The sequence below is a fragment of the Chiloscyllium plagiosum genome, chromosome 26 (genome assembly GCF_004010195.1).
Source record: "Chiloscyllium plagiosum isolate BGI_BamShark_2017 chromosome 26, ASM401019v2, whole genome shotgun sequence".
Classification (NCBI taxonomy): Eukaryota; Metazoa; Chordata; class Chondrichthyes; order Orectolobiformes; family Hemiscylliidae; genus Chiloscyllium; species Chiloscyllium plagiosum.
Window position 1 is genome coordinate 33543421 of NC_057735.1, and position 26329 is coordinate 33569749.

General features: G+C 41.0%; 1 protein-coding gene across 4 annotated transcripts in view; it reads left to right on the forward strand.

Annotated features, from left to right (window-relative positions):
• Positions 1-26329, forward strand: part of nav1b (neuron navigator 1b) — a 638783-nt gene that overhangs the window by 481124 nt on the left and 131330 nt on the right. For all 4 annotated transcript variants that reach the window (XM_043716841.1, XM_043716842.1, XM_043716844.1 and 1 more), the window contains 2 exons: positions 1011-1149; positions 18695-18989. In XM_043716841.1, the coding sequence (XP_043572776.1) occupies positions 1011-1149; positions 18695-18989 (434 nt within the window). The remainder of the gene's footprint in view (positions 1-1010; positions 1150-18694; positions 18990-26329) is intronic.

Here is a 26329-nt window from a genome sequence, read left to right on the forward strand (position 1 = left end):
ATCTGAAATAAAAAAAACTTGATAAACTCAGCAGCTTCATCAACATCTCTGTTGCCAAGCTTATTGAATTGGGGTAAAAGGTGGTTTTGGTTATAGAACAGGTTTGTACTGAAATCTGTAAATAATGACAATTTGTTTTGTACTCAATTCATTTATTTTATCCTTCATTAAAATAATGAACAGATGATCTTGATAAGGTTTTCTTCATCATTTGTGCAACAATAAATGGAGAAGTCAAATGTCAGATTTGAACTCTGTAAAGTTAATGCGAGAAACCATTTAACATAACCGTAATGTCAAATGTCAGAAATAAAATCAGGAAAAGGAAACCGAGTCCAAAGTTGGACCTCGAGCAATAATGAACAGTTGCTTTAAACATAGACTTTATATCTCATATCTGTCTTTTCCATTTGCATCTAACCCCTAAGGTGCTGTACATGTTAAATTGTACATTTAAAGATAATGAATTATTACATTTTCTTCAGAACTAATAGACATGGCAATGGATTAAGTAGTGAATGAGAGCATTGATTTTCACAGCCATGATTAACTCTAATTAGTTTATTGAAGGTGTTGAATTCCACTGATCGGTTATAGTAACTGGTCAGATTGAGTATGAATTATCTCGAGTCAAAAAGTGTGGTGCTGAAAAAGCACAGCCAGTCAGGCAGCATCCAAGGAGCAGGAGAGTCGATGTTTCGAGCATAAGCTCTTCATCCTCACCTGCATCTGCAGCCCTCACTTTCTTCTTGTGAATTATCCAGTCCAACTGGAAGAATTGGAATTTTATGTGGAGGGGTGAACTGGATGGACCAAAAGGAGTATTCCACCTGTGCTTATTTTTGTCATCTTTGCAGCAATGCATATAAAATGTTTGACAGTTTAATCAAATGTTCCAAATATTTTGTAGAAACCTGATAGCAGAGACTTTTACAATTGATTTTATTGCTGATCAGTGTATCAAGTTTTTATTATATCTTTTTTAACTTTATTTTCATTGTTTGTTGCAGTTGGGATGAAAGTAGTTCTGTAAGCAGTGGCCTCAGTGACACCTCTGACAACCTTAGTTCTGAAGATTTAAATGCAAGTTCATCTCTCAACTCTTATCCAACTACACCAGTTGCTTCCAGAAGAAATTCTGGGATAGCGGTAAGCAAAATATTGTTTTAATAACATGTTCAAGATTTTCTTCAAAAACATCCTTCTCTGGATCATCAGGATAATTCTAGATTAAAGATCACACGACACCAGGTTATAGTCCAACAGGTTTAATTGGAAGTACACTAGCTTTCGGAGCACCGCTCCTTCATCAGGTATTTGTCGAGGACACAATTGTAAGGCACAGAATTTATAGCAAAAATTTACAGTGTGATGTAACTGAAATTATGCATTGAAAAATACCTTGATTATTTGTTGAATCTTTCATCTGTTCAAATACCATGATAGTTTCACTTCTTTCATGTGTAAGTCACAAAACCTTTTCTTAAAAGTTGCATTCTCAGATTAGCTGTAACAATTGATGTTAGCTAGACAATATGTTGAAATCAGAATAATTCTAGCCTCTGTTGCCAGAGGCTAAAGTTATAGACAAAAAAACTGCAGATGCTGGAATCCAAGGTAGACAACCAGGAGGCTGGAAGAACACAGCAAGCCAGGCAGCATCAAGAGGTGGCGAAGTCAACATTTCATGTGTAACTCTTCTTCAGGACTAGGGGGTGGTGTAAGGGAAGCTGCAGTTAAAGGGTGGGGTGAGCAGGTTTTGTGTGGGGGGAGGCAGGATGGTCAGGTGGCATTAGGTGAACGCAGGTAGAGGGTACGACCTGATTGGTTGATGAGAGGAATGAATCCAGTTGGTCGTTGGAAGGAACAGTCGATGAGAGGAATGGAAGGGAGGTGGAGGGGCTGGGAAGGGGTTGGCTGATGGAAAGGGAAATAATTTGAAATTGGAGAACAGAGTGTTGAGTCCTCCGGGCTGTAGGCAGCCCAGGCAGAAGATGAGGTGTTGGTCCTCAAATTTGCGGTCTGATTTGCTGTGGCAATGAAGGAAGCCAAGAATTGCTGTGGCAATACATTGAAATACTGACTGCTCCAACTCCTGATGCTGCCTGGCTTGCTGTGTTCTTCCAGCCTCCTGCCGGTCTAGAGAGGCTATAATTATTTCTGTTATTGGAGAACTATTATTTTCAAGGATGTAACAGTTGCTACTGTTCTTGTCTTTATCTTTATCACAAAGAGCCATATGGTGCCTATTTTAAATTTTACTGTCCACTAGCTTGAATTAAATATTGTAATATGAACGTAGTTCCACCTGTGAGAAAAGAACCCTTATTTATGTGATGTTTCTCCATCTCCTGTTTTTTTAATCTCATGTTTTTGTATCAATCATGAAAGAAATAAAGAACTGTGCATTTCTCAAGCTTTTTAACAAACCCCCTCCTTTTTTTTATTTGAGAATTTTTGCCAAGTATTATATGACTGTGTTGTTTTACACAATCCCCTTTTGTTCGAACATACTACTTGGGTGCAAGCCAAGAAGTGTGTTATAACACTTTGTTTTTGGCACACAACAGGACAGTGGCAAAGGGGCATGATTGATGTTTCATGCAAATGGGAAGTAAAGGGACTGAAGCTATATAGTTTTGCACAGGCGGTAGAGCCCACTGTGTCTATGCTTCGTAATATGTAATGTGGAAAGCAGCCAAATAAACATTTATGATCCAGTGTATTATAACAGAAAGCAGAGCAATTTGTACAGTAGTGCAGCTGTATTAATGTTAACTTTTGAAAGACATATATAGCAATGATTATATTTGCTTGTAACTGCTCATCTGTAGTCAGGAATTTACAGTAAAGACATTTACCAGATGCAGCAATGATACGTGGTGCTTTCTTTAGCGCACAAATGTCTGTGTGTGTGTGTGTGTGTGTGTGTGTATAAATTATGGTGTTCCACTTTGAGACTGAAAGAAGATTGTCTTCTGAAACTGACATCCACTACCTATACTGCAGACGGTGAATGTGGCAAGCTGTAAATACCAGTAGGAGAAGTAAGTCTGGACAAAAAAAAAAGCTGGTTTTCTGATGCTAGTTTTTCAGTCGTGAGTTTGGACATTAATCCTGAAGCAAAATCTTTGCTCTTGCTTAGTTGTTTTTTTTTTCCAGTCAAGTATAACAATACTGTGAAGAATATTCTTAACCACGCACCTAGACAAACTATGCTCTGCTTTTGAAGTGGTAGGACTACAGGGAGGAGTGGACAGTAACCATGAAATAAACAGTAGTGTGTTCATACAACAGTGGAAAGCTACATAGTTTTAATATAATGTCCATATGATGAGACAAAACATATAACTGTAGGCTGAAATTAGTTATGAGGTTGCTGAAACATGTAGTAGCTTTATTATTGTAAGACACGGCACAGGTTCAGTAACTTTTGAGAGAGAGTGTATATGTCAGTTGTACAACTTAAATTTCAAGCTTTTCAAGTTTTAATTTCATGAGGTATCAAATGGCTAAGTTACATTCAGTAATGTTCCTGCAATAATGAGTTTGAGGGAAAGGAGTCAAATAGAGACTGTACTGTCAGGAACAGATGCCTGAAAATTCTGATAAAGTGCACCACAAGTTTAAACATCTGTTGTTGTACATATTGTGGTCTGTTTAAAATACCAGATTCCAATTTATGAAGCATTTCAATCATTTGTAGCATGTATCCAAGTAGCTTGAAACGAAATGGGAGCTCTTAATTGTCATATGTCAGTGTTGAAATGTGTTCTGAAATGTTTAATTTACTAAAATGAAACCTTGATTCTAAATATGGTGCGTTTATAAATACGAGCTTGCAGTTTACTTTTGTCAAAGTTTGAAATGTAATGCTCTCACTAACTGTACAAGTGCTTGCGCTCATGTAGAATAGATCAGATGCGTGTTATTTTATAAGCAATTTAACTTTTTTGCAGATAATTAAAAACAAAAGTGTAGGATTTGTATACATTCCACAGTTAAATAATTTTGAATCAGCCAGAGCAGTGATAGGGTTAAAGACTTTCACTGCCTTTGTGGATAGTCAGCTGTTCATTTTCGACTCTAAGGCAGGCCACAATAAAGTGCTTTGATTCAAACCTTGATTCAAAGTGCCTTGAATGAGGTTACTTGTATAAATTGTAGCAAAGAAAGTCAAGGAAACTGAATGTGTGCAGGCATGCAGCACTAATAGCTACTGCTAAAGCAACTTGTTCTAAACTAGTGCTGCATTGGTTATTTAATTAAGTAGCTTGGCACTGGACTTTAGCCACAGCTGACAACAGATGAGTCACAAGTCTGCCATTATCATAGAGCACCATGTGTCGAGGTGTTTTACTAACTCCTCTATGAAGGAGAGCAAAAAAAGGGAAACAGATTTTCCATCTTCTTTTCAAAAATATTGAATGTGTATCAGTGCCCAGGCTTGATCTCCATCTCTTCTGTTGGCAAATGATATGATTGGTGACAAAACTGACATTGCAGTACAGTACAGGGGAAGTTCTGTGCTGTCAGAGGTGCCATCTTTCAGATGGGATATTAAACCGATGTCCCATCTGTTTTCTGAGGTAGATGTAAAATATTCCATGCTGGGAAAGCAGCAGATTTGTATCTAATGTCCTGGCCAGTATTTGTCTCTCAATCAACATTGGAAAACATGTTGTTTAGTCAGTACCACATTGCTGTTTGTGGAAGTGTGCTGTATGCAACATGGTTGCCATATTTCCCACGTAGTGATAGACTACACTTCAGAAGAATGTTAATGTCTGTGAAGTGCTTTAAGCTGTCTGGTTCTAATGAAAGATGGTATAAATATGCAGCTTCTGTAATGGAAGGATTTGCCACCCTTATGCAAAGAGATTACACAATTTATTGATACGTGGAGAGGCGGAGTGTCCTGATCAATCTTACATTGTTAGTCTAGGTATAGCAAGTGATTAGTAAGGTAAATGGAACATTGAAATTTATTGCAGGAGAAATGAAAAATACGTCAGAAATTTATTGCTGTTGTATGGGCCCTGAGTGAGACTGTACTTGGAGTACCATGTACGTTTTTTTTTGTGTTCCTTTCTCTTTGAAATAATTTTGTTCGAAGTTCCGAGAAAGTTCACTTGACTAATACGAGGTAAGAACTTTTCTTATGGAGAAAGGATGAGCAGATAGGGCCTATATCCACTGGATGTTGTGTGAGCTGTCTATTTGATTAGCTGACACCATCCATCCTCTGGTAGGAATCTGCAAGGCATGTTTGGTAAGAGAAGAAAACCTCATGGTAGTTTAACAAGAAGACACTCTTGTCTAAACAAAATATGATTTATTGCAGGATAGCAGCTATGTACAAGTTATATCACTTTCATAGATACCATTCCAGAATCTAAAGGTGAGAGCTAAATGTTGAGAGCCACCTTGATCCTGCCTGTCTGTATGACTTTATCATAGTGGATGCTGCTTAAAACATATCTGTGTATTACTTCTTTTCAATGCTTATACCTTTACACAACAGATTCTGAAGAAATCTTGTAGGGGGGAACGGGACAAAGGAAATAGAGAATTTTCTTCTTAGCTATTGTTGGGTGGAATTCTGTTCTACAGAAAGCAACGGAAACTGTGTCATTGAATTTATTCAAAACAGAATTAGATTTTTTTAATGACCGTGGAGTCAAGAGTTGCGGGAAACATAGGAAAGTGGATTTCAAACAACAGCCAGAACAACCTTTATCTTATTGGTTTTCAGAACAGGCTCAAGGGACTAAATCTCCCAAATGTTGCATTTCAGAGGAGGCCATTCAACCCATCCTGTCTGCACCTGCATGCCAAGTAAGCGTTACGACTAAGTCCTAGACTCTCACTTTCCCAGTAACACTGCACACTGCTTTTGAAATGATCCAACTAACAGACACTTGAATCATTCATTTAAACCAGCCTCCACCATATGTCTGGGCTGTACATTCCTGACACTATCTACTCATTGTGTTAAAAACATTTTATTTCACATTGCATTTGTTTCTTATGCAAATGAATCATATCTGTGCCTTCTCATTTTTGAGTGGAAACAATTTCTAATAATCATGATTTTTGAAAACTTGTATTCAGTATCTTCTTATCCTCTCCTCTCGAAGAAAAACCATCCCAGCTCCTCCAAAATATCCTCTAACTTTTCCCACTTCTCACTGGTAAACCTGTAATGTGTTCTTTCCAATCCATTCACACCCTTCCTCACCTGTGATGTCCAGAACTGTACACAGTACTGTAGCTAAGGATTAACATGTACAAGTTAAATATAACCTCCTTGGTGCCCCTATTAGATGATTATATTTATGATCAGATTCCTGAAGAAGGGCTTATGCCCGAAACGTCGATTCTCCTGTTCCCTGGATGCTGCCTGACCTGCCGCGCTTTTCCAGCAACATATTTTCAGCTCTGATCTCCAGCATCTGCAGACCTCACTTTCTCCTCATGTTAATCCTCAGCTAGAGTACAGTTCTGGACATCACATGTGAGGAAGGGTGTGAATGGATCGGAAAGAACACATTACAGGTTTACCAGTGTGAAGTGGGAAAAGCCCATGATACCAAATGCTTTAATAACTGCCCTTTCAAACTTCCCTGATGCATTTAATGCCTCATGCATGAACACACATCCAGGTATTTCCTCTTGCACACCCTTTTTTAGAGTGGTACTCTTTATAACGTAACTAGATGTTCTTTCTGCAATAATGTATCACTTCCTACTCTCCTCTGCATTGAAATTCATCTGTTATCTACTTGCCCATTCCGCCAACTCGCGGTCACCTCCTCCTACTGCCCTCTTGACCATGACCCCACCTCCCACCACCAAACCATCATCTCCAGGACCATCCATAACCTCATCACCTCAGGGGATCTCCCATCCACCGCCTCTAACCTCATAGTCCCACAACCCCGCACTGCCCGTTTCTACCTTCTACCCAAAATCCACAAACCTGACTGCCCTGGTCGACCCATTGTCTCAGCCTGCTCCTGCCCCACCAAACTCATCTCTGCATACTTCGACACGGTCCTGTCCCCCTTAGTCCAAGAACTCCCCACCTACGTTCGGGACACCACCCACACCCTCCACCTCTTCCATGATTTTCACTTCCCCGGTCCCCAACGCCTTATCTTCACCATGGACATCCAGTCCCTATACACCTCCATCCCCCATCACGAAGGACTCAAAGCCCTCCGCTTCTTCCTTTCCCACCGTACCAACCAGTACCCTTCCACTGACACCCTCCTTCGACTGACTGAACTGGTCCTCACTCTGAACAACTTCTCTTTCCAATCCTTCCACTTCCTCCAAACCAAATGAGTAGCCATGGGCACCCGCATGGGCCCCAGCAATGCCTGCCTCTTCGTAGGATATGTGGAACAGTCCATCTTCCACAGCTACACTGGCACCACCTCCCACCTTTTCCTTCGCTATATCGATGACTGTATCGGCGCTGCCGCGTGCTCTCACGAGGAGGTTGAACAGTTCATCCACTTTACCAACACCTTCTACCCCGACCTCAAATTTACCTGGACCGTCTCAGATTCCTCCCTCCCTTCCTAGATCTCTCCATTTCCAACTCGGGCGACCGAATCAACATGGACATTTAATATAAACCAACCGACTCCCGCAGCTACCTAGACTACACCTCCTCCCACCCTGCCCCCTGTAAAAACGCCATCCCATATTCCCAATTCCTTCGTCTCCGCCGCATCTGCTCCCAGGAGGACCAGTTCCAATACTGAACAACCCAGATGGCCTTCTTCTTCAAAGACCGCAATTTCGCCCCAGACGTGATCGACGATGCTCTCCACCGCATCTCCTCCACTTCCCGCTCCTCCGCCTTTGAGCCCCGCCCCTCCAATCGCCACCAGGACAGAACCTCACTGGTCCTCATCTACCACCCCACCAACCTCCATATACGTCGTCATTTCCGCCACCTCCAAATGGACCCCACCACCAGGGATATATTTCCCTCCCCGCACCTATCAGCGTTCTAAAAAGACCACTCCCTCCGTGACTCCCTCGTCAGGTCCAGACCCCCAACCCAACTTCCACTCCTGGCACCTTCCCCTGCAACCTCAAGAAATGCAAAACTTGCGCCCACACCTCCCCCCTTACTTCCCTCCAAGGCCCCAAGGGATCCTTCCATATCCGCCACAAATTCACCTGCACCTCCACACACGTCATTTACTGCATCCGCTGCACCCGATGTGGCCTCCTCTATATTGCGGAGACAGGCCGCCTACTTGCGGAACGTTTCGGAGAACACCTCTGGGACACCCGGACCAACCAACCCAACCACCCCGTGGCTCAACACTTCAACTTCCCCTCCCAAGGACATGCAGGTCCTTGAACTCCTCCATTGCCAGACCATAGCAACACGACAGCTGGAAGAAGAGCTCCTCACCTTCCGCCTAGGAACCCTCCAACCACAAGGCATGAACTCCGATTTCTCCCAGTTTCCTCATTTCCCCTCTCCCTACCTTGTCTCAGTCCCAACCCTCGAACTCAGCACCACCTTCCTAACCAGCAATCTTCTTCCTGACCTCTCCGCCCCCACTCCCACTCCGGCCTATTACCCTCACCTTATCACCCTCCCCTAACCTCCTTCCACCTATCGCTTTTCCAAAGCCCCTCCCCCAAGTCCCTCCTCCCTACCTTTTATCTTAGCCTGCTTGGCACGCTTTCCTCATTCCTGAGGAAGGGCTCATGCCCGAAACGCCGATTCTCCTGCTCCTTGGATGCTGCCTGACCTCTGAACAAGCACCCTCCGTGCCTCAGCTTTTCCAGCAACACATTTTCAGCATTCCACCAACTTTGTCAGTTAAAGTTCTACACTATCTTCCTCACAATTTTCCAGGTTTATATTGAGTGCAAACTTTGAAATTCTCTCCTACATAACAAAGTCTAGATAATTAATGGCAGTGCTGAGAAGAGAGATGACCCAGAGGATTCAAGACATGGTACAGGGAGTTATCTAGATTGCTACCTTTGGACGTCCTTTTATTTTTATGAATTCATGGGATTTTGATGGTGGACTAACATTTATTGCCCATCCTTAATAGTCCTTGAGATGTTGGTGGTGATGAGCTGCCTTTTGGACTGCTGGTTTAGATAGATCCAGAGTGAAGTTAGAAATGGAGTTCCAGGATTTTTATCCAACAACATTGAATTAATGGCATTATGTTTCCAAGTCAGGATGGTGAGTGGCCCGGAGGGAAGCTCCCAAGTGGCATGTTCATCTTTGCAGCCCTTATCTTTCTAGGTGGTAGTGGTTGTGGGTTTGGAAGATGCTGTATAAGGTGCCTTGATGAATTTCTGCAATGAATCTTGTCAATGGTACACACTGCTACTGAGTGTCGATGGTGGGGATTGTGAAAGTGTGAATGTGATACCATTCAATTCAGCTACTTTGCATTGGATGGCACCAGTTGCTTGTTTTTGGAGTTGCACTCATCAAGGCAAGTGGGGAAATATTCCATCACACTCCTGACTTGTAACTTGTAGATAGCAGAAAGGTTTTGAGGAGTTGAGAGGTGAATGGCTTACTGCAGGGTTCCTAGTTTCTGAACTGATTTTGTAGGTACTGTATTTATATAGCTCAATCAATTTCTGGTCAATGGCACTCTCCCAGGATGTTGAATTTGGGGCGGATTCAGTGATGGTAATAACATTGAATATCGAGTGGCAATGGTTAGGATCTCGTATCAAGAAAGTTCTTTGCCTCGCAATTAGGTACCATAAATATTCCTTGGCACCAATCCTCGCAAACCTGAATATTGTCCCAGCCTGGTTACATCTGGACATAGTCTACTTCGGTTATCTGCAGCGTTGCAAATAGTGTTGAACACTGCAAAAATCATGAAACATCCCCATTTCTGATATTATGATTAAGGACAGATCGTTGTTGAAGCAGCTGAAGATGATATTGCATAGGACATTATCCTGAGGCACGGAGGGTGCTTGTTCAGAAGTCCCTACCCTTGAGCCAGAAGGCCTGAGTTTAAGTCCCACCTGCTCCGAACATTTTGGTTCGGAAAATGACCTGAGGAATGCCTGCAAACTTGTTCTGGAGCTGAAATGACTGACCTCCAACAGTGAAAACCATCTTCCTTTGTTCCTGGTATGATTCCAACCAGCAAAGAATTTTCTCTTGATTCACATTGACTCCAGTTTTGCTTGGGATCATTGATGCCATGCACGGTCCAATATGGCTTTGATGTCAATGACCATCACTCTCCCCTTCCCTCCAGAATTCAGCTCTTTTGACCATGTTTGAACCAAGACTACAATGAGGCCAGGAATTGAGTGACCATGGCAGAATCCAAGCTGGGTGTCAGTGAGCAGGTTATTGCATTGGAAGTGCTGTTTGATAACACTATTGATACCACCTTCCATCACTTTACTGATCAAGAGTAGATTTGATGAGATGGTAATTGGCAGGGTTTGATTTGTCCTGATTTATGTGTATAAGACATAGCTGGGAAATTTTTCATGTGGCCAGGTAGATTTCAGTGTTGTGTTATAGTTGTACTGGAACAGCTTGGCTTGGACATGGCAAGTTCAGGACTGCATGTATTTAGTATTAGATTAGATTACTTACAGTGTGGAAACAGCCCTTCGGCCCAACAAGTCCACACCGACCCTCGAAGAACAACCCACCCAGACCCATTCCCTTGCATTTACCCCTTCATCTAACACTACTGGCAATTTAGCATGGCCAATTCACCTAACCTGCACATCTTTGGACTGTGGGAGGAAACTGGAGCACCCGGAGGGAACCCACGCAGACACGGGGAGAACGTGCAAACTCCACACAGACAGTTGCCCGAGGTGGGAATTGAACCCGGGTCTTTGGCGCTGTGAGGCAGCAGTGCTAACCACTGTGCCACTGTGCTGCCGTATTGTTGTTGAAAATGTCATCAAAGCCATAGCCTTGAGTGAATTGAATTGGCTGAAGACTGGCATCTGTGATGTTTGGGACCTCCAGAACTTCTGACTGAAGTTTGTTGCAAATGCTTTGGCCTTATCTTTTGTACTGATGTGCTGGGCTCCCAATCATTGAAGCTTCTATAACATTTATAACATCATAAGATATAGGAGCAGAATTTGGCCATTCGGCCCATCGAGTCTGCACTGCCATTCGATCTTGGCTAATATACCCTCGCCCCCATTTTCCTCCCTTCTCTCCATATCCCTTCAACCCATTACCAATTAAAAATTTATCTAACTCCTTAAATTTATTCACTGTCCCAGCATCCACTGCACTTTGCGGTAGTGAATTCCACAGGTTCAAATACCTTTTGAGAGAAGTAGTTGCTCCTCAAATCTATTTTAAATTTGCTTCCCCTTATCCTAAGACTATGACCTCTCACCCTAGAATGCCCCACAAGAGGAAGCATCTGATCCACGTCTACTTTATCCACACCTTTTATCATCTTGAATATTCAATTAGATCTACCCTCATTCTTCTAAAGTCCCGAGAGTATAGGCATAAAGTGTTCAATCTCTCTTCATATGACAAACCCTTCATCATTTGTAGAGTTTCCTGCCCTAGTGAGTTTAGTAAATGACCCAGCAATTCACGATTGGATGTGGTAGGATTGCAAAGCTTAGATCTGATCTACTGGTTGTGAAATAGCTCATCATTTCTATTATCTGCTGCTGATTTTGCTTTGCAAGCTTTGTGTCAGTCAGTCCTGTGTTGTAACCTCATGGGGTTAATGCCTCATGCTGCTCCTGGTATGCCCTCCTGCACTCTTCTTTGAACCAGGGTTGATCCCCTGGTTCGATGATAATAATAGAGTGGGAGATATGCCAGCCATAAGGTTGCAGATTATGCCCAGTCTTGAGTTGCTAGATCTGGTCAATGTCTGTCCAGTTAAGCCCATTGAGAGTGCCACACAACACATTGGAGAGTGTCCTTAATAATTCAACAGAACTTTGTCTCCACAAGGGCTGTGCAATGTTTATTCCTAGTGATTCAGTCATGGACAAATGCATGCAGATTGAGGATGATGTTTTACCCCCTCCTGTTAGTTCCCGCATCAGCTGTGGCAGACCTAATATAACAGGCAAATCCCTTCAGATTCAAACTACGAGGTCAGCAGTGTTGCTGCTGAGCCCCTCTTGGTGATGAACATTGAACATTGAATTTTCCCAACCAGAGTACATTCTGTGCCCTTGCCATTCCCTGTGTTTTCTCCAAGTGGTGTTCAACATGGAGTAATGATTCACCAGCTGAGGCACGGTACTAGTGGTTATCACTTTCAGATGGTGGCACTGTCACTGGACGTTAATCCAGATTACCCGGCTAATGTTCCAGGGACGTGGGTTTGGATCCCAGCACAGCAGCTGGTGGAATTCTGAGACCCCAAAAAATGTCTGGAATGGAAAACAAATGCTAACCTAAGAGTGGGCTTTAAGGGCTGAATGACATTAGACTTATCCCGTTTTCTGTGTTTCTCATAGTACCCATATAACCACTGGTGTAAAAACCCTAGTTCACTAATGTATTTTAGGGAATGAAATCACCTATCCTTCCTTGGTCCCGCCTATGTGTCACTCCAAACTCTCAGCCATATGGTTGAATCTAAGCTGCATTCTGGGCAATTAGGAATGGGTGATAAATGCTGGATTAGCCAGGGACACCCACATCCTAGCAGCAGACCAGGGGAGCAATTCTTCAAGCAGGCTTTGAGGCCCATCTGCCCTTTTCATGGCCACAGTTGTGTTGCATGCTCCCTAGATTTCTCTGTGTCTGTCCCTCTCAGTTGTTTGATGCGTAAAGGGGTAGAGAATTGTGTTTTTCATCATCTTTTCCCTCATTGAGCTGGCAGTAAAAATCAGGAAGATGCACCCTGATATTGTTTAAATGTAATTTGAGCAGATGTGTGACACAGTACAAAATTAAATTATACTGCTTAATTATGTTGAAGATTCTTTTAGAGAGCAAGAATCTCTATTTAAAATATGATAGAGAGGTCTCAATCAGCTGTTGTGCCACTGTGGTTAAGCATATCCTTGTCTGGTGATGGGATAGCATTAACCTCTGCATTCACGTCTGCAAGATAGAACATATGATACTGTTGGTGAAATGTACAGTATGATGATGGACAATATGGATAGCATCCATGACAATTATGTTCACAATATGCTGACTCTAGTCCATTTGTTCTCCTTTTAAAATCTTTGGTCAAAACAGATGATAACAGTGAATTTTGGGAGAGAGATGTAATAATTAGATATTGCAATTTAAAATAAGTGGTCACAGTCTCTTTTTGTTAAGTTACATTCTCTGCGGATTGAATGGCAGCAGCATCTGCCAACTTTATCCCAAAAAGCATAATTTTAAATTAGAGACCGCGTGCAAGTCATAATCCTTAATAAATTAAGGAAAACCCTCATTCTGTCCTTTTTTAAAGGCAAAATCTTTTGAATTAACAAAAAATAGTGAGTGCAGCAACCACATCAGTTTTACTATTCATTGAACTGGTTGTCCTTCCAAAGCTGCTCCTACCCATGGAGAAGCAAAAAGGCAAACTTGCTTTTGGTTCACAATTGATTTAACCTGTTTTGGTAAGAGATTATTTTAATTGCAGAGTATTTTTTCAGAATATCGAAGGTTAGAAAACTACAGATTCCAGATAGATATGACTTCTTGGAAGTTTCACAACAATTAATCTTTTGTATTCAAGAGGCAATGTATGTAAAGTTGACTTATAGCTAACAATATCCGTAAGAACTGACCACAGATCAGTATTTATCATTTGTGGAAGATGCAAATTTTGCATACAATGAGATGGTCGTGTACTGCCTGTACTTCAGAACTTGCAAACTTTAAAAGGGCATTTGTAGAATATTGATCTAGTAGATTGAAAAACATTTTTATGCTCACTTGTGTGTTTTGTCTTTTGTGGTTCTATTTAATACTTCACCTGTTAGTTATAAAGATTCTCATAACATATGTTTGTTTAGAATGTACACTTTAGGATATTGATAAATCAATGGAATGTCAATCACCAAACTAGGCAAGGACAGCAGATTTCTTCTCCAAAAGGACATCAGCAAGTCAACGTGGTAGGGTTGGAAAAAGGGATGGTGTGGGGAGGACCCTTTGGCCAATAGCTCCATATCCATATCAGCCACTCTGCACTCCAAAGTTGACTCATACAAGTGCACCATACCAACCAAGGTTGTTCTTTAAAAAATAGGTTCTTATTTTCAAATCTGAAATAGGTGTCATGATAGTGGTAAAACATGGACTATTGATTTTTTTTAATCATTGGGATTTAATTACTTGGGACTCCTGTGGATCAAATTAAATACACAGGTTAACTGTTTTGTGAAACCAGTGCAATAAAGGAAGTCATCTGAGCTTAAATTAGCATTTTTACCAAGATTTAAAACGAGTAAAAAAAAAACCTGTATCTCCTAATTTGATTTACACCTCTATGATAATGTTCACATATTGGAGATGAAAGACATCCCCTACAGTTATCAAGCTTGAAATTAATTAAACAAGACATTGAAATACACAACCAGTACACCGTCAAGGTGCGGTTTCTGACAGTTTGAGAGATTTAACTTATGTAAAAATAAAAACTGGGTCCTTGTACTTGATGTGATAACATAAATATTACCAAATCAGATAAAGATGTTGAAGGCAGTACACAAAACTGAACTCAAGCAAGTTTATTTTCTCATCATGTCCTAATATTTCAATTTTAAACTAATTCACCCAATATTTTTGCACAAATGGCACAATATGTTTAGGAACCTGCAATCTAGAAAGCTTTTCAGTGTTGAAGATGATGATGCTTCAGCCATGAAGCTGCATTTTAATAAACAGAAAATTCAGGACAGGTCACTTAAGGACTTTGTTCTAAATCCTTTTTTTTAAAAGAAGCACTTAAAAGATCAGAAATAATATTTTGCATAAAGACAAAGCACAATGTTGAGAGAATCCTGCAAAGGTCCTGGCAAAAGAAACCTTGGGTGAAAAGTTAAAACATGATTGGTACTGTTGTGGGAGATCTGTTTGAACACAATTTAATGGAGAAGCTTAAACTTTTGAGCGTTTTTTTTTGTAGGTACTTGCACAACTAACTGTATCCCAGCAACCAGGATTGTTTTAAGTTGTATTTTTTTGTGACTTATTTAAGTGTATTTGGCAGCAGTAGTTGAGGAATTGCCCAGACACTTGTGTATGTTCCATCTTTGAAGGTTTTTTCAGCTTGCACGATGCAGAAAGCATTTTTGTTTCCCAAATTGTGCATTTTGTAGAACACCATCTCTCCCTTTCTGAAATGAAAGGATGATAAAAATATGAGTTAATCTGTTTTGTTTTGAAATTATATTCTCAAACTTTCCACACAATTCAAATTTGCAAAATTGATATTTGGCAATCAAGACTCAAAACATTATCAAGCACATTGCTGAGACTTTAGTCAAGTTTAATCTGAGTTTAATAAGGCATAATAAAGTCAACCATATTTGTAAATTTTGGAAATTGTTAGTTTTGTTTCTTGCACATGCCAAACCTACATGTTTACCAGTAAAATATTTCTCATGGAACATCATTAATTGTAAAAGGATAGATCAAAGTTGTGGAAAATATAACAGAATCTGATTCAATGCATTATACATGTTAGTCATTTTTTTTTCCCTGGAAATCTGACCAAGCAAACTGTCCTCATCCCATTTCAAAGTGGTTAGTCTCAGCAACAAAAAGGAGAATGTGACTTCAGTGTTAGTGGTCAATTTTATCCCTTTGTTTATTATCCAAGGTATCTAGGTGTGACCTTTTCAATATTGAATACTGAATGTTAAGCTAACGTTATATTCTTACTCCCAATTATATGGAGAAGGTAAAAATGTCAGTGCATGACATCAAGACATGACAAGAAGTCAGTTGTCAATGTTATATATTTCTTTCATTTGCATACTAACTATTCGATCAAATATATTTGGTTACAGTAGTTATGTGAAAGATCTGAAGTACAGTAACAACGTAGACTTGCAGATTATCCATTCATCTTCTGGGACCTCATGCAAACCTTAGTCTGGCTGATGTAATGCAAGTGTGCTCTATGGAGTTTTAAACACATTAAATATTCTCAAATCAATTATACATGGGCTTGTTTGCTGACTGAACAAATGTAAATATTCTTCATTGCAAATACAAAATACTGCACTCTGAAAATCCGAAATAAAAACAGACAAAGCTGGAAATGTGAAGCAAGTGAAGCAGCAGCTGTGGTGAGAGGAACAATGTTCATCTTTCTTTTTGATAACCTTTCTCCAAGAAGCTATGGTTGTGCTCCTCCTTAGCAATAAAAAGATTGAGAAGAGTTTAATCAGGATGTTTTGATTTTGGTCTGTTTGCGGGAAGGTATTGACGACGCTATCCAGTCTCCACTATTATCAGAGAGTACATTGGAAAATCTAATCCCATTGTTCTGAGGGTCAATAATCTGCTGGACACACTTTCCTCATTCCTGAAGAAGGGCTTATGCCCGAAACGTCGATTCTCCTGTTCCCTGGATGCTGCCTGACCTGCTGCGCTTTTCCAGCAAAACATTTTCAGCTCTGATCTCCAGCATCTGCAGACCTCACTTTCTCCTCCAATAACCAGGATACACTGGTTTAAGATGAATATATGAGACAGAGATGGGAACTTTTTTTTTAAAAGGTCTTAGAGGCTGTACAATCCTCTTCCTGAAATGATACTGGATAATGAATCTTTAAATATTTTTAATGGACAGGTAGATTGTCTTTCATCCCCTTGGTAATTAAGAATCTGTTGGAGATATTCAGGATGGTCGAAGTTAAAATCAGACCAGCCATGATCTTATTGAATGATGGAACAGACTCAAAGATCAAAGTGACCTACTTTTGTTCCTTGTCAGTATGAATGACCAAAGAATCAAGGTATACAGGAATTCTTTTTACTCAATGAATGATTCAGATCTAGAATGCAGAAACTATTGTCGAGCAGACTCAATAATAGTTTTCATAAGGTAAATGGAGGAGCCAGCTTGGAATTAAACCCTTCTTTTCCCAGAGTCATCACAAAAGTTAGACATTTTATCAAGTTTGCAAAGTTTCCTGACTTTCAGACCCAGGTTAATAGAAAACATGAACCATGTTTATATACTGAACAAGAATTACTGTTTTTCAAGTAATTAGCTACAGGTAAGCCATCAGGATAAAACACTACATAATAACACTGAAACCCCCTTATCTATCTTTCTCTCTCCCTCCCCACCCCTTTCTCTCTCCCCCTCCCTCTCTCCCCTCCCCTCTCTTTTTCCTTCCCCTCTCTTTTTCCCTCCCCTCCTCTCTCTCTGTCTCACTGCATGCACACAGACCATCAGACAAGGGACATACGTTGTTGGATAGATGGAAACACTGGACAGGAGTTCGTTAGTCTGTGTTCCAAGTTCTGTTTTCAGCTGAACCTTTTGTCTCTTTGGCTGGCCAGCACAAATGCTTCAGTCCTCTTTCACCATATGCTTCTACTACATGATAAATGGCACAAGGTGGCTGGTTCACTTTTTTTTCAATAAAGTCTCTAACTTATCAGTTAAAAGTCACAGCTCATAATAACAGTTGAAGGAAACACAAACAAGTTCTCTTCAGGTTATGCAGAGAACACAGGCCACTCCCAAGCTGAGGAAAACTGACCATGTGTTTTTCCGTCTCTGCTCTCTGTAATTTTGTCATTGATAACTGGTCACTTGTTCACAGACCAATGAACTTCTTTTTGCCAGCCAGTGCTTCGTCCACACACCCTGCCTCAGACCCAAATTGTCTGCAACTCAAACTTCAATGACTGCCTGTTCGGACAGTTCTATATATGATGTTTGCTATGGAAGTCTAGTTACTTGCTTTCAAAACAATCAGTATCCTTTCAAATACCGGTTTACAATGCCGCTTTCTCATTTCTGGCTATTGGGTTTTTTTCAAAAAGGCATGGTCCTTGCAAATCTTTTCTGCTAATTATTGTCAGGCTGTGGTGCAGTGGAACTGACAGCGAAACAGCACAGATGTGCTGGACCAAAAGCTTCCGACTCTGTTGTAACTGTTCTAAGACTTAAAATTGGACTCTCAACAAACTGATCTGGGGTATAATTGCACTTAGCTGTTGCAACTGAAGAAAGGATAATAAGTCAATTTTATCAGACAGTTATGTCTATTTTCATAACCTTTAGCCTGGCTCCATACCACATGAGAATTTCATAAATCCTGAACCAGATGACTTGATTGAATCTTGTTTAAATCAGATATTGTATTTAAGACCATAAGATGTCGGAGCAGATATAGGCCATTCACCCATTGAGCCTTCTCTGCCATTCAATGAGATCATGACTGACCTAATCATCCTTAACTCCTCTTTCCCTCTAATTCATTTCTGACTAATTAACAATCTGTCTGTCTCCACCGCAATAGACTTAACAATGCAGCCTTGACAGCCCTCTGCTGTAAGGACTTCCTCTGACAGTGACAACACCTCAATTTGTTAATAGTTGGTACATAATTTACATAACAGAATTTAGCTTTAACACTTGTTACAATGTTGACTTTATAGCTGTGAATGGTTGGATTTTCACTTTTGTGCTGAACACTTGTTGACTGATCAGTATAAATTACTTTGCAGCTCCGAACTGATGCAGAAAAGCGTTCCATGGTTGAGAGTGGTCTGACCTGGTACAGTGGTTCTGAAAGTAAAGGCCCGAAAAAGTCTGAGGGTGGCTATGATGCCAGCAATCTTAAGATGGATCAAAACACAAAGTGGAGACGTATCCGCACTGAGTCAGCAGAAGAAACGACAAAAGGAGAACTAAAGAAACAGCAATCCACTGGACAAACCAGTTCACTGAAAAAGGGTGCAGCACCAGTTGGAGTAACTTCACCAATGACCAGTTCAGGAGCAGGCTCTCTGAAAGTTGCTGGTAAGTACCAAGAATAGTTTTCAAAAAGAAAACATATCCTTGCATTACTGGAAACCTAGCAAAATATTTTAAGTATCTGAATAAAACTATGTTTCAGTGCTTGCACTAATAACCCCAAACTATTTGAAGATAACAATCTGGTAGATAAGCATCTTAATGCTGTATCTGCTTTTTAAAATGATGTTCTTCTAATTTGAAGTCACCTTAGCATTGAGTTGCTGTAATCATCATTTATTGTCAAGTAGGTGAAACTGTATCTGACGTGTTTGCTTCATTACTATTTTCTTCCATCTTTTCTAGAAAATCTGTGACTTTATAATATACTTTACAAGGCATAATTATATATTTTAATATAAAGTCCGGAATATCACCTTGCTAAATCACAACTCTATACTTTGTACATTACTATGCCAGCATTCAGTCTGAAATGTTCTGTTGATTGTTACTTACTTTTGAATCAAAAAATCATTTCAAATTTAGGAATTTCTTGCACAATGTACTGAGGTCCTTGTGAATGAACAAATGCAAGTTGTTCTAAGTACAGCACATCACCACATCTTAGCAATAGTTGTGCTCAGACCTAATGGACAGCATTTGAAGCAAATGCATAGAAGTGTGGAGTTGATAACATCGGAATCAGCTCTCCACCCTCTTATTTTCTGAATATCACACCTTGCTCAAGGAATAGACCATTTATCTACAAGTCTCAGCTAGACTTGGATAAGGTATGCGCTCATAATTCAGTTTGAAAAGTGTGGCCTCAGCATAACCTAAACTGCAATACTGATGGTTAAGTATTCCACTGGTCAAACTGTCTTATTTGAGATGACAGAAATGTTAAACTCAGTCCCGCTTTAACTATTTATGTAGATGTGAAAGACTTCATTAGTTTCTTCTGTTTGTTCATGTGATGTGAATGTTACTGGAAAGGCTAATTCTTATTGTCAACCCCCAATACCCCCTGACAAAATGGTGGTAATCTGCTGCCTTGAACATTGCAATCCAGATAATGTAGGTACATCCACCGTGTTATAAGATAGGAATTCCAGGATTTTGACCCAATGATGTTAAAGAAACGGAGAAATTTTCAAGTCAGGTTGGTGTGTGAGTTGGAGGGGTTCCAATATATCTGAATCCCTTAATCTCCTTTGTGGTAGAGGTTGTGGGTTTGGAAGATGCTGTTGAAAACGCCTTGGTGAATTGTTGCAGTGTGAGCTGTAGTCTCTAATATGTCAGTGGTGAGGGAAGTGAATGCTAAAGGTGGTGAATGGAGAATGGATAATCAAGTAGGCTGCATCCTTGTGAGCATTATTGGTGCTGCATTCATCCAGGCAAAATGGGAAATAATCCATTATTAAAGGGCGGCATGGTGGCTGAGTGGTTAGCACTGCTGCCTCACAGCACCAGGGTCCCAGGTTCAATTCCAACCTTGGGCGACTGTGTGTGGAGTTTGCACATTCTCCCCATGTCTGCGTGGGTTTCCTCCGGGTGCTCCGGTTTCCTCCCACAGTCCAAAGATATGCAGGTCAGGTGAATTGGCCAAGTTAAATTGCCCATAGTGTTCGGTGCATTAGTCAGAGGGAAATGGGTCTGAGTGGTTACTCTTCAGAGGGTCGGTGTGGACTTGTTGGACCAAAGGGCCTGTGTCCACACTGTAGGGAATCTAATCTAATCCTGGCATGTGCCTAATAGGTAGAAGAAAGCTTTGGGGGAATCCAGAGTTGAATTACTAGCCTCAGTTGCTGTTTTTTTTTCCTGTTGGTGTTAAAGCTGGCCATTTTCAGTAAATTTTAATGTGGGACCCTGACCCGTAGCAACCAGGACAGATGGTGTGTTTCTAGCAGATCCCATATGATGAGATCATATCCCAATCAGACCCAAGTTACTCTGCATTACCTTTTGTAGACAGTAGCCATTACCTAGAGCTTGTGTGAAACAAATTTTAATTCCTGCTTATCATAGCAGTGCTGCATGTTGCCATGTCTTGATCTGAGGATACAAACAGCTTTAGTGTTTAAGAGTTGCTAACAGTTCCAAATACTGTATAATCAGCAAACATTGCCAATTTAAACAATGAAAATGTTTGAGCATCTCTGAGGAAGCATTGCAGCATTACTCTAAGGCGGAGGTGATTGGTCTCAAACAACTATAGCCTTCTTTCTTTGCTAGCTCCCTTTGATGTCACACTTGGTCAAATGTGGAATTGATTTTCAGCTGTTAGATAATTTAAACAGCCTTAGCTGCTCTAACCGTTAGCTATCTCAATAGGTGAAATTGAAACAAAACTATTTAAAAAGATAGCCAAAACCAAACCCTAAAATGTTACTTCAATCCAATGTATAGTACCCTAAAAATTAGTAACATCAAAATATTAAGCTGAGGTTTCCGGTTGTGATTTCCTTATTAATTGTTCTCGATCTATTCTAACCCTGGCTTCTGGAAATTTCAGTGCATTAACTCTGATTTCTCCCCCACAGATGCTGCCAGACCTGCTGAGCTTTTCCAGCAATTTCTGTTTTTGTTTCCATTTATTACTGAACGTGCTCTAAGGGAGTGTTTTATAAGAAATATCAATTTTGATTGTAAAGCCATTAAGTGAACAGCTGGCCATTGGTCATTCTAAGGGAAAGTTCTTAGTACTGTTGTGATCAAGTGCTGATTATAATCTCAGGATCATTTGGAAAATGTTGGGGGAAAATTCAAAACTGCCACCTTGACAATAAGTACAAAATAAGGATAGATGATGCGAGCATCTTCTCCAACCATGGTGTGTCTCCTCTTGAAAAGGTGCATACTAACATTCGGTAGCGCTGACTAGTTTTAGCTGGTACGATTCCCCTCATGATATTGCCTGGATCCATCAAAAGGTGAGCAATGAACAACCCTAGCTAGTTACTGCAATCTGACAAACTAGCCATTACGAATTTGATAGTGTTAACTATTTTGTAGCTGACAAGAGTTGTTATTCATACGTGTCACCCAGGCTTTTCAGGCCAGTAAATGTTGCGTTCAGTGAATTTTGTGCCATCAGTTTACAGCACAAGAACTGAGCCATGATTCATCCTAGCTGTGAATATTAAGGGATGAACTGAAGGTGACGTATAGGTGAAGAGTTAATTCGTAGAAGTTCTTCCAGCTTGAAGCAAGACTGGTTGGAGTGGAACCATGTGAAAGCAGAAGTGAGGAAATCAGCAGCTAAATCTCATGGTACCAGGAATTTCCCTGCTCACCACTGGAGAGCCACTAAGCAGTCTGTACTGACCAGAGCTGGCTTTGACTGGATCACCACAGTATTACAGTGCAGAAGGGGGCCTTTCAGCCCACTGTGCCTACACTGAGCACCAGCTCATTTAAGTCAATGGTCAACTGCCTTCTTTCAGGGATTCCAACTCTGAGTTTGCAGGTTGTCCTGCCAAGAGCTCTTTCTGCTAGGACTGCAGCTAACTCCTGAAACAGCCATGGAGGTGGCCTAAAATGCAGAACCTTTGTAGAACCTACTTGAGCTATTCTGGTCAGACCAAGTTACACAGGTTGGGGTTATATATTGATGGCTGGAGGGGGTAAATGTCATTTTTGACCTGATGTTAGAGGGTGTGTCAGATCAGAATGGTCCTCCTTCCTCCTTGAACATGCAGGAAAGGCAATGGCCTTGTGGTATTATTGATGGACTGTTAATCAAGAGACTGAGATAATGTTTTGAGGAGCCCAGGACAAATTCTGCCATAGTGAATGATAGAATTTTATTTCAGTGATTTTTTTTTAAAAGTGAAGAATTAAAACACTAATGATGATGATGAATCCATTGCCAATCATCAGGGGAAAAAAAACGCCCCGTATGGTTCACTAATGCGCATTAGGGAAGGAACCTGACCTCGAGGTGACTCCAGACGCACAGCAATGGAGATGACTCTTTACTGCTCTTTGGGTAATTGGGAGTGGCCAATAAATGCCGGCCTAACCAGTGATGCCCTCATCTTATGAATGAAAAAACAAAAAAAGAGCTGCCATCTTTTACTGGCCAGCTTCACCATATGGCATTCTGCCCCTCTGTCACTGGTAGAATACCAGTAGCAGTGGAATAAGGCTCTTGACTGGCCATTAATTCAATAAATTTCTGCCTCGATGCTGTGGTTGATCTAGTAGAGGAAATTTGAGTGCCTGGAGGGTCTACTGGGAGAGAGATGTGCAGGTTAAATGAATTAACCATGCTAAATTGTCCATAGTGTTCAGGGATGTGTAAGTTAGGTGCATCAGTCAGAGGGAATTGTAGAGTAATAGGGGAATGGATCTGGGTGGGATACTGTTCAGAGGGTCTGTGTGGACTTGCTGGGCCGAAGGACCTGTTTCTACACTGTAGGGATTCTGTTATATTCTATTCTTCTCTCTTGTGCCATTATGTGGCATCTCTGGCTCTGAGCCTGAAGCTCTGGGTTTTATTCCAACCCCGTGAGTTAGTAGCTAAAGCAGATATGTTCATCATGCATTTACATGTTGAGTACCAACCTGCAACTCCTTCCAACCCATACTCTTGGCAGGCAGTAAGAGTATGAGAGATCCTTCTTCCTGTGAAGGAAAAAAAATTGGAGCCTCCCCAGTGTCACTCTCCATAAGTTTACACTACACCATGTATAAACGTGCATGTTGCCATAGCAATGCACATTCCAAATGAACTGTAACACACCATTGCCCCGAGAGTCTGATGATGCTAAGGGTCCAAGAACAACTTGCAATAAAAATCAGCCACAGTTACAATCATTGATGATGCAACTTTGATCAATGTTCTTTTTGCTTTGTTAGAAAGTGTAGAGAAACAGAAATGAGTGGTTCGAGGTTGCACTTGGAATTTCAACAGTAAACGATATACTCAACAAGAGGACACACTATTCCTGAAGCCACAGTTTAATATTGTGTAATAAATGTTATTAAGGCTACTTTAACTTTGGGTTTAGTTATTTATTTTGATCTTCCTGTTTTTCATGAAATTTAATTGTGTACCTTGTACACATGCACCAGCCTGAGGCAGTTGAAGAATACTGTTTGATTGCTAATAAATCTGCTCTTATACAGAGCAGTCCTCTGGAATGGAAAACTGGTAAGCATTTGGCAATACAGAGAATCTGTGTTCATAAATACAAGGCTAGCTTTTGAACTGTGACTGTTTATAAATATAGTGTTCATGTTTGAATTCATAAATACAGGGATCACAGGGACTAAGTAAATAAAGCAGAAAACTGAAATGGGCTAATTTATTGACTGAATTAGTGATGACTGAGGAAATGCTGTTCTCCACAAATATGTTTTTGCAAGTGAGTAGAGAAACTATTCACTATCCTTCAGACATTCTGAGCAAAAAGAGCAAGGGACTGTCATTAGTGATCGAGTGCAGCTGTCAATGCCTCTTCCTTAGAAAGCCAACTCTGTGGATTCTTCTTACTTAGTTTAACTAGAAATGTTAAGAACATACTTCTCTAGGAAAACAGCTATACTGTGCTAATCTATTAAATGGAAGACCTTTCTCAACCTAACAGTGGAAAGTGAGTGCAAGCTTTAGGTTCCTTTACTCTAGGCGAGTTATTCAAGTTGTTGCTGGTTGACTCACCTCTGAAAGCAGACCATCCAACCTAAGTGTGTGGAACAGAATTCAGGAATTTGTCAATTCACGTGGGCAGGGAGGAAGCAAAATATGCCTCACGTCCAAGGAGGACATTTTGACTTTCTGTTTGATGTCTTGAAAATGTGACACGTTAGATGGAATTGAATGTCAACCGTGATGGTGTTGCCCACTGGCCGGAGAGAACCCGGTCTTTCATCTTTCCAGGAAGACCTAACTTCATAAAGTGTCAACCGTGCAGGGCATTCCTGGGATCAAAAGCTACATGCCAATCAGAAGCTGGCACATTGACATTGGCAGCGCCTTTGAACAGGGCTTGTTCTTTTGCAAGCCTGAAAGCAGTAAGGCTTTGACATGAGCATTCCATGCCTACTGGCTTCAATGGATGGCTTCAACACCAGTCATAGGCTAAATTGGTAAAATGTGGCAGTGTCTCTACCTGCTATCTCCCATCTACCACCTCATTCACCTCAACGACCTGTATTAAATTCCATTGAGCTTTTCTGGTTATCAAAGAAATTTGGTGCCTGATTGTAAGCACTTTTGAGAGCCAGTATATTATCATTTGAAATTCAGATCCACTTTACAGCAGCTCATAGGAAAATTGAGTTTAAAATATGCACTTTTTCATTCTTTGAGTACATCATTCAACGACTGTGGGTAAATCAAACTCTCTGCTCAACTCTTTTAAATTGTTGGGTTGAATTTTCTGTTAACAATTTCCTGTCAGCTGTAAAACCAGCCGGAAACACCAAGTGCATCTTCTAAGCTTCACTGGATGTGCTGCTATAGTTTAAAAGCCACTTGCATCTGGAAATCAGATCATTGTAGGTGGAAGCCTTTTGTGACCAGGCTAATCAGAGCACTGTGTCACATGGTGTAAAGCTGTAGCAGCTGCTAGGAGAGCAACTTGTGTCTGAGGATCAAGCACAAAAGCAAGTGATTTGTGTGGAGTAGGTTGCCAATGGTTAGGGAGAGGCATCTGGGGGTTTGGAATCCAGGAAAGGAGTGTGGCCATTCCCCAAGACTGACGCCTACGCCTTCAATGAAGTACTATATTTTTGTCTGAGGTTGCCACCTCACCCACAGCTGACAGCCAGCCCAAACTCTTTGACTCCAGTAAGTCTATTTGGTGACAGATCTGCTTATTATTGTTATTCCAAATGGTGGCAAGCTGAGATGGTGGTTTAGTCGGGGGTGGGAAGGATAGCCATTGATCTTCCTGCGCAGAACTCGATTCTGTTGGAGCTGGGAAGGTGACCGGACGGTGACGCCATGTTGCCAAATTAAAAACGCTTCCCTTCTCCTGCCTTGCTTCCTCCAGGAGCAGTAGATTGCACAAGTTTTGTTTTCATTTGTGGGAGGTCGGTGTCCACTGACTGGCCAGTATTTAATACCTGTCCCTATTTGCCTTTGTGAAGGTGGTGGTAAGCTACCTCCTTGAGCCGCTGCAATCCACCTGCTATGGTTTGACCCACAATGCCCCCAGGGAGGGAATTCCAGGATTTTGACCCTGCGACAGTGAAGGAATGGCGATTATACTTCCAAGTAAGGATGGTGAATGGCTTAGAGGGGAGCTTGCAGGTGTTTGTGTTCCCATGTTTCTGCTGCCTTTGCCCTTCTAGATGGAAATGATTGTGTGTTTGGAAGGTGCTGTCTGAGGATCTTTGGTGAATTCTGCAGTGCATCTTGTGGATAGTATACAGTGCTGCTACTGAGTGTCAGTGGT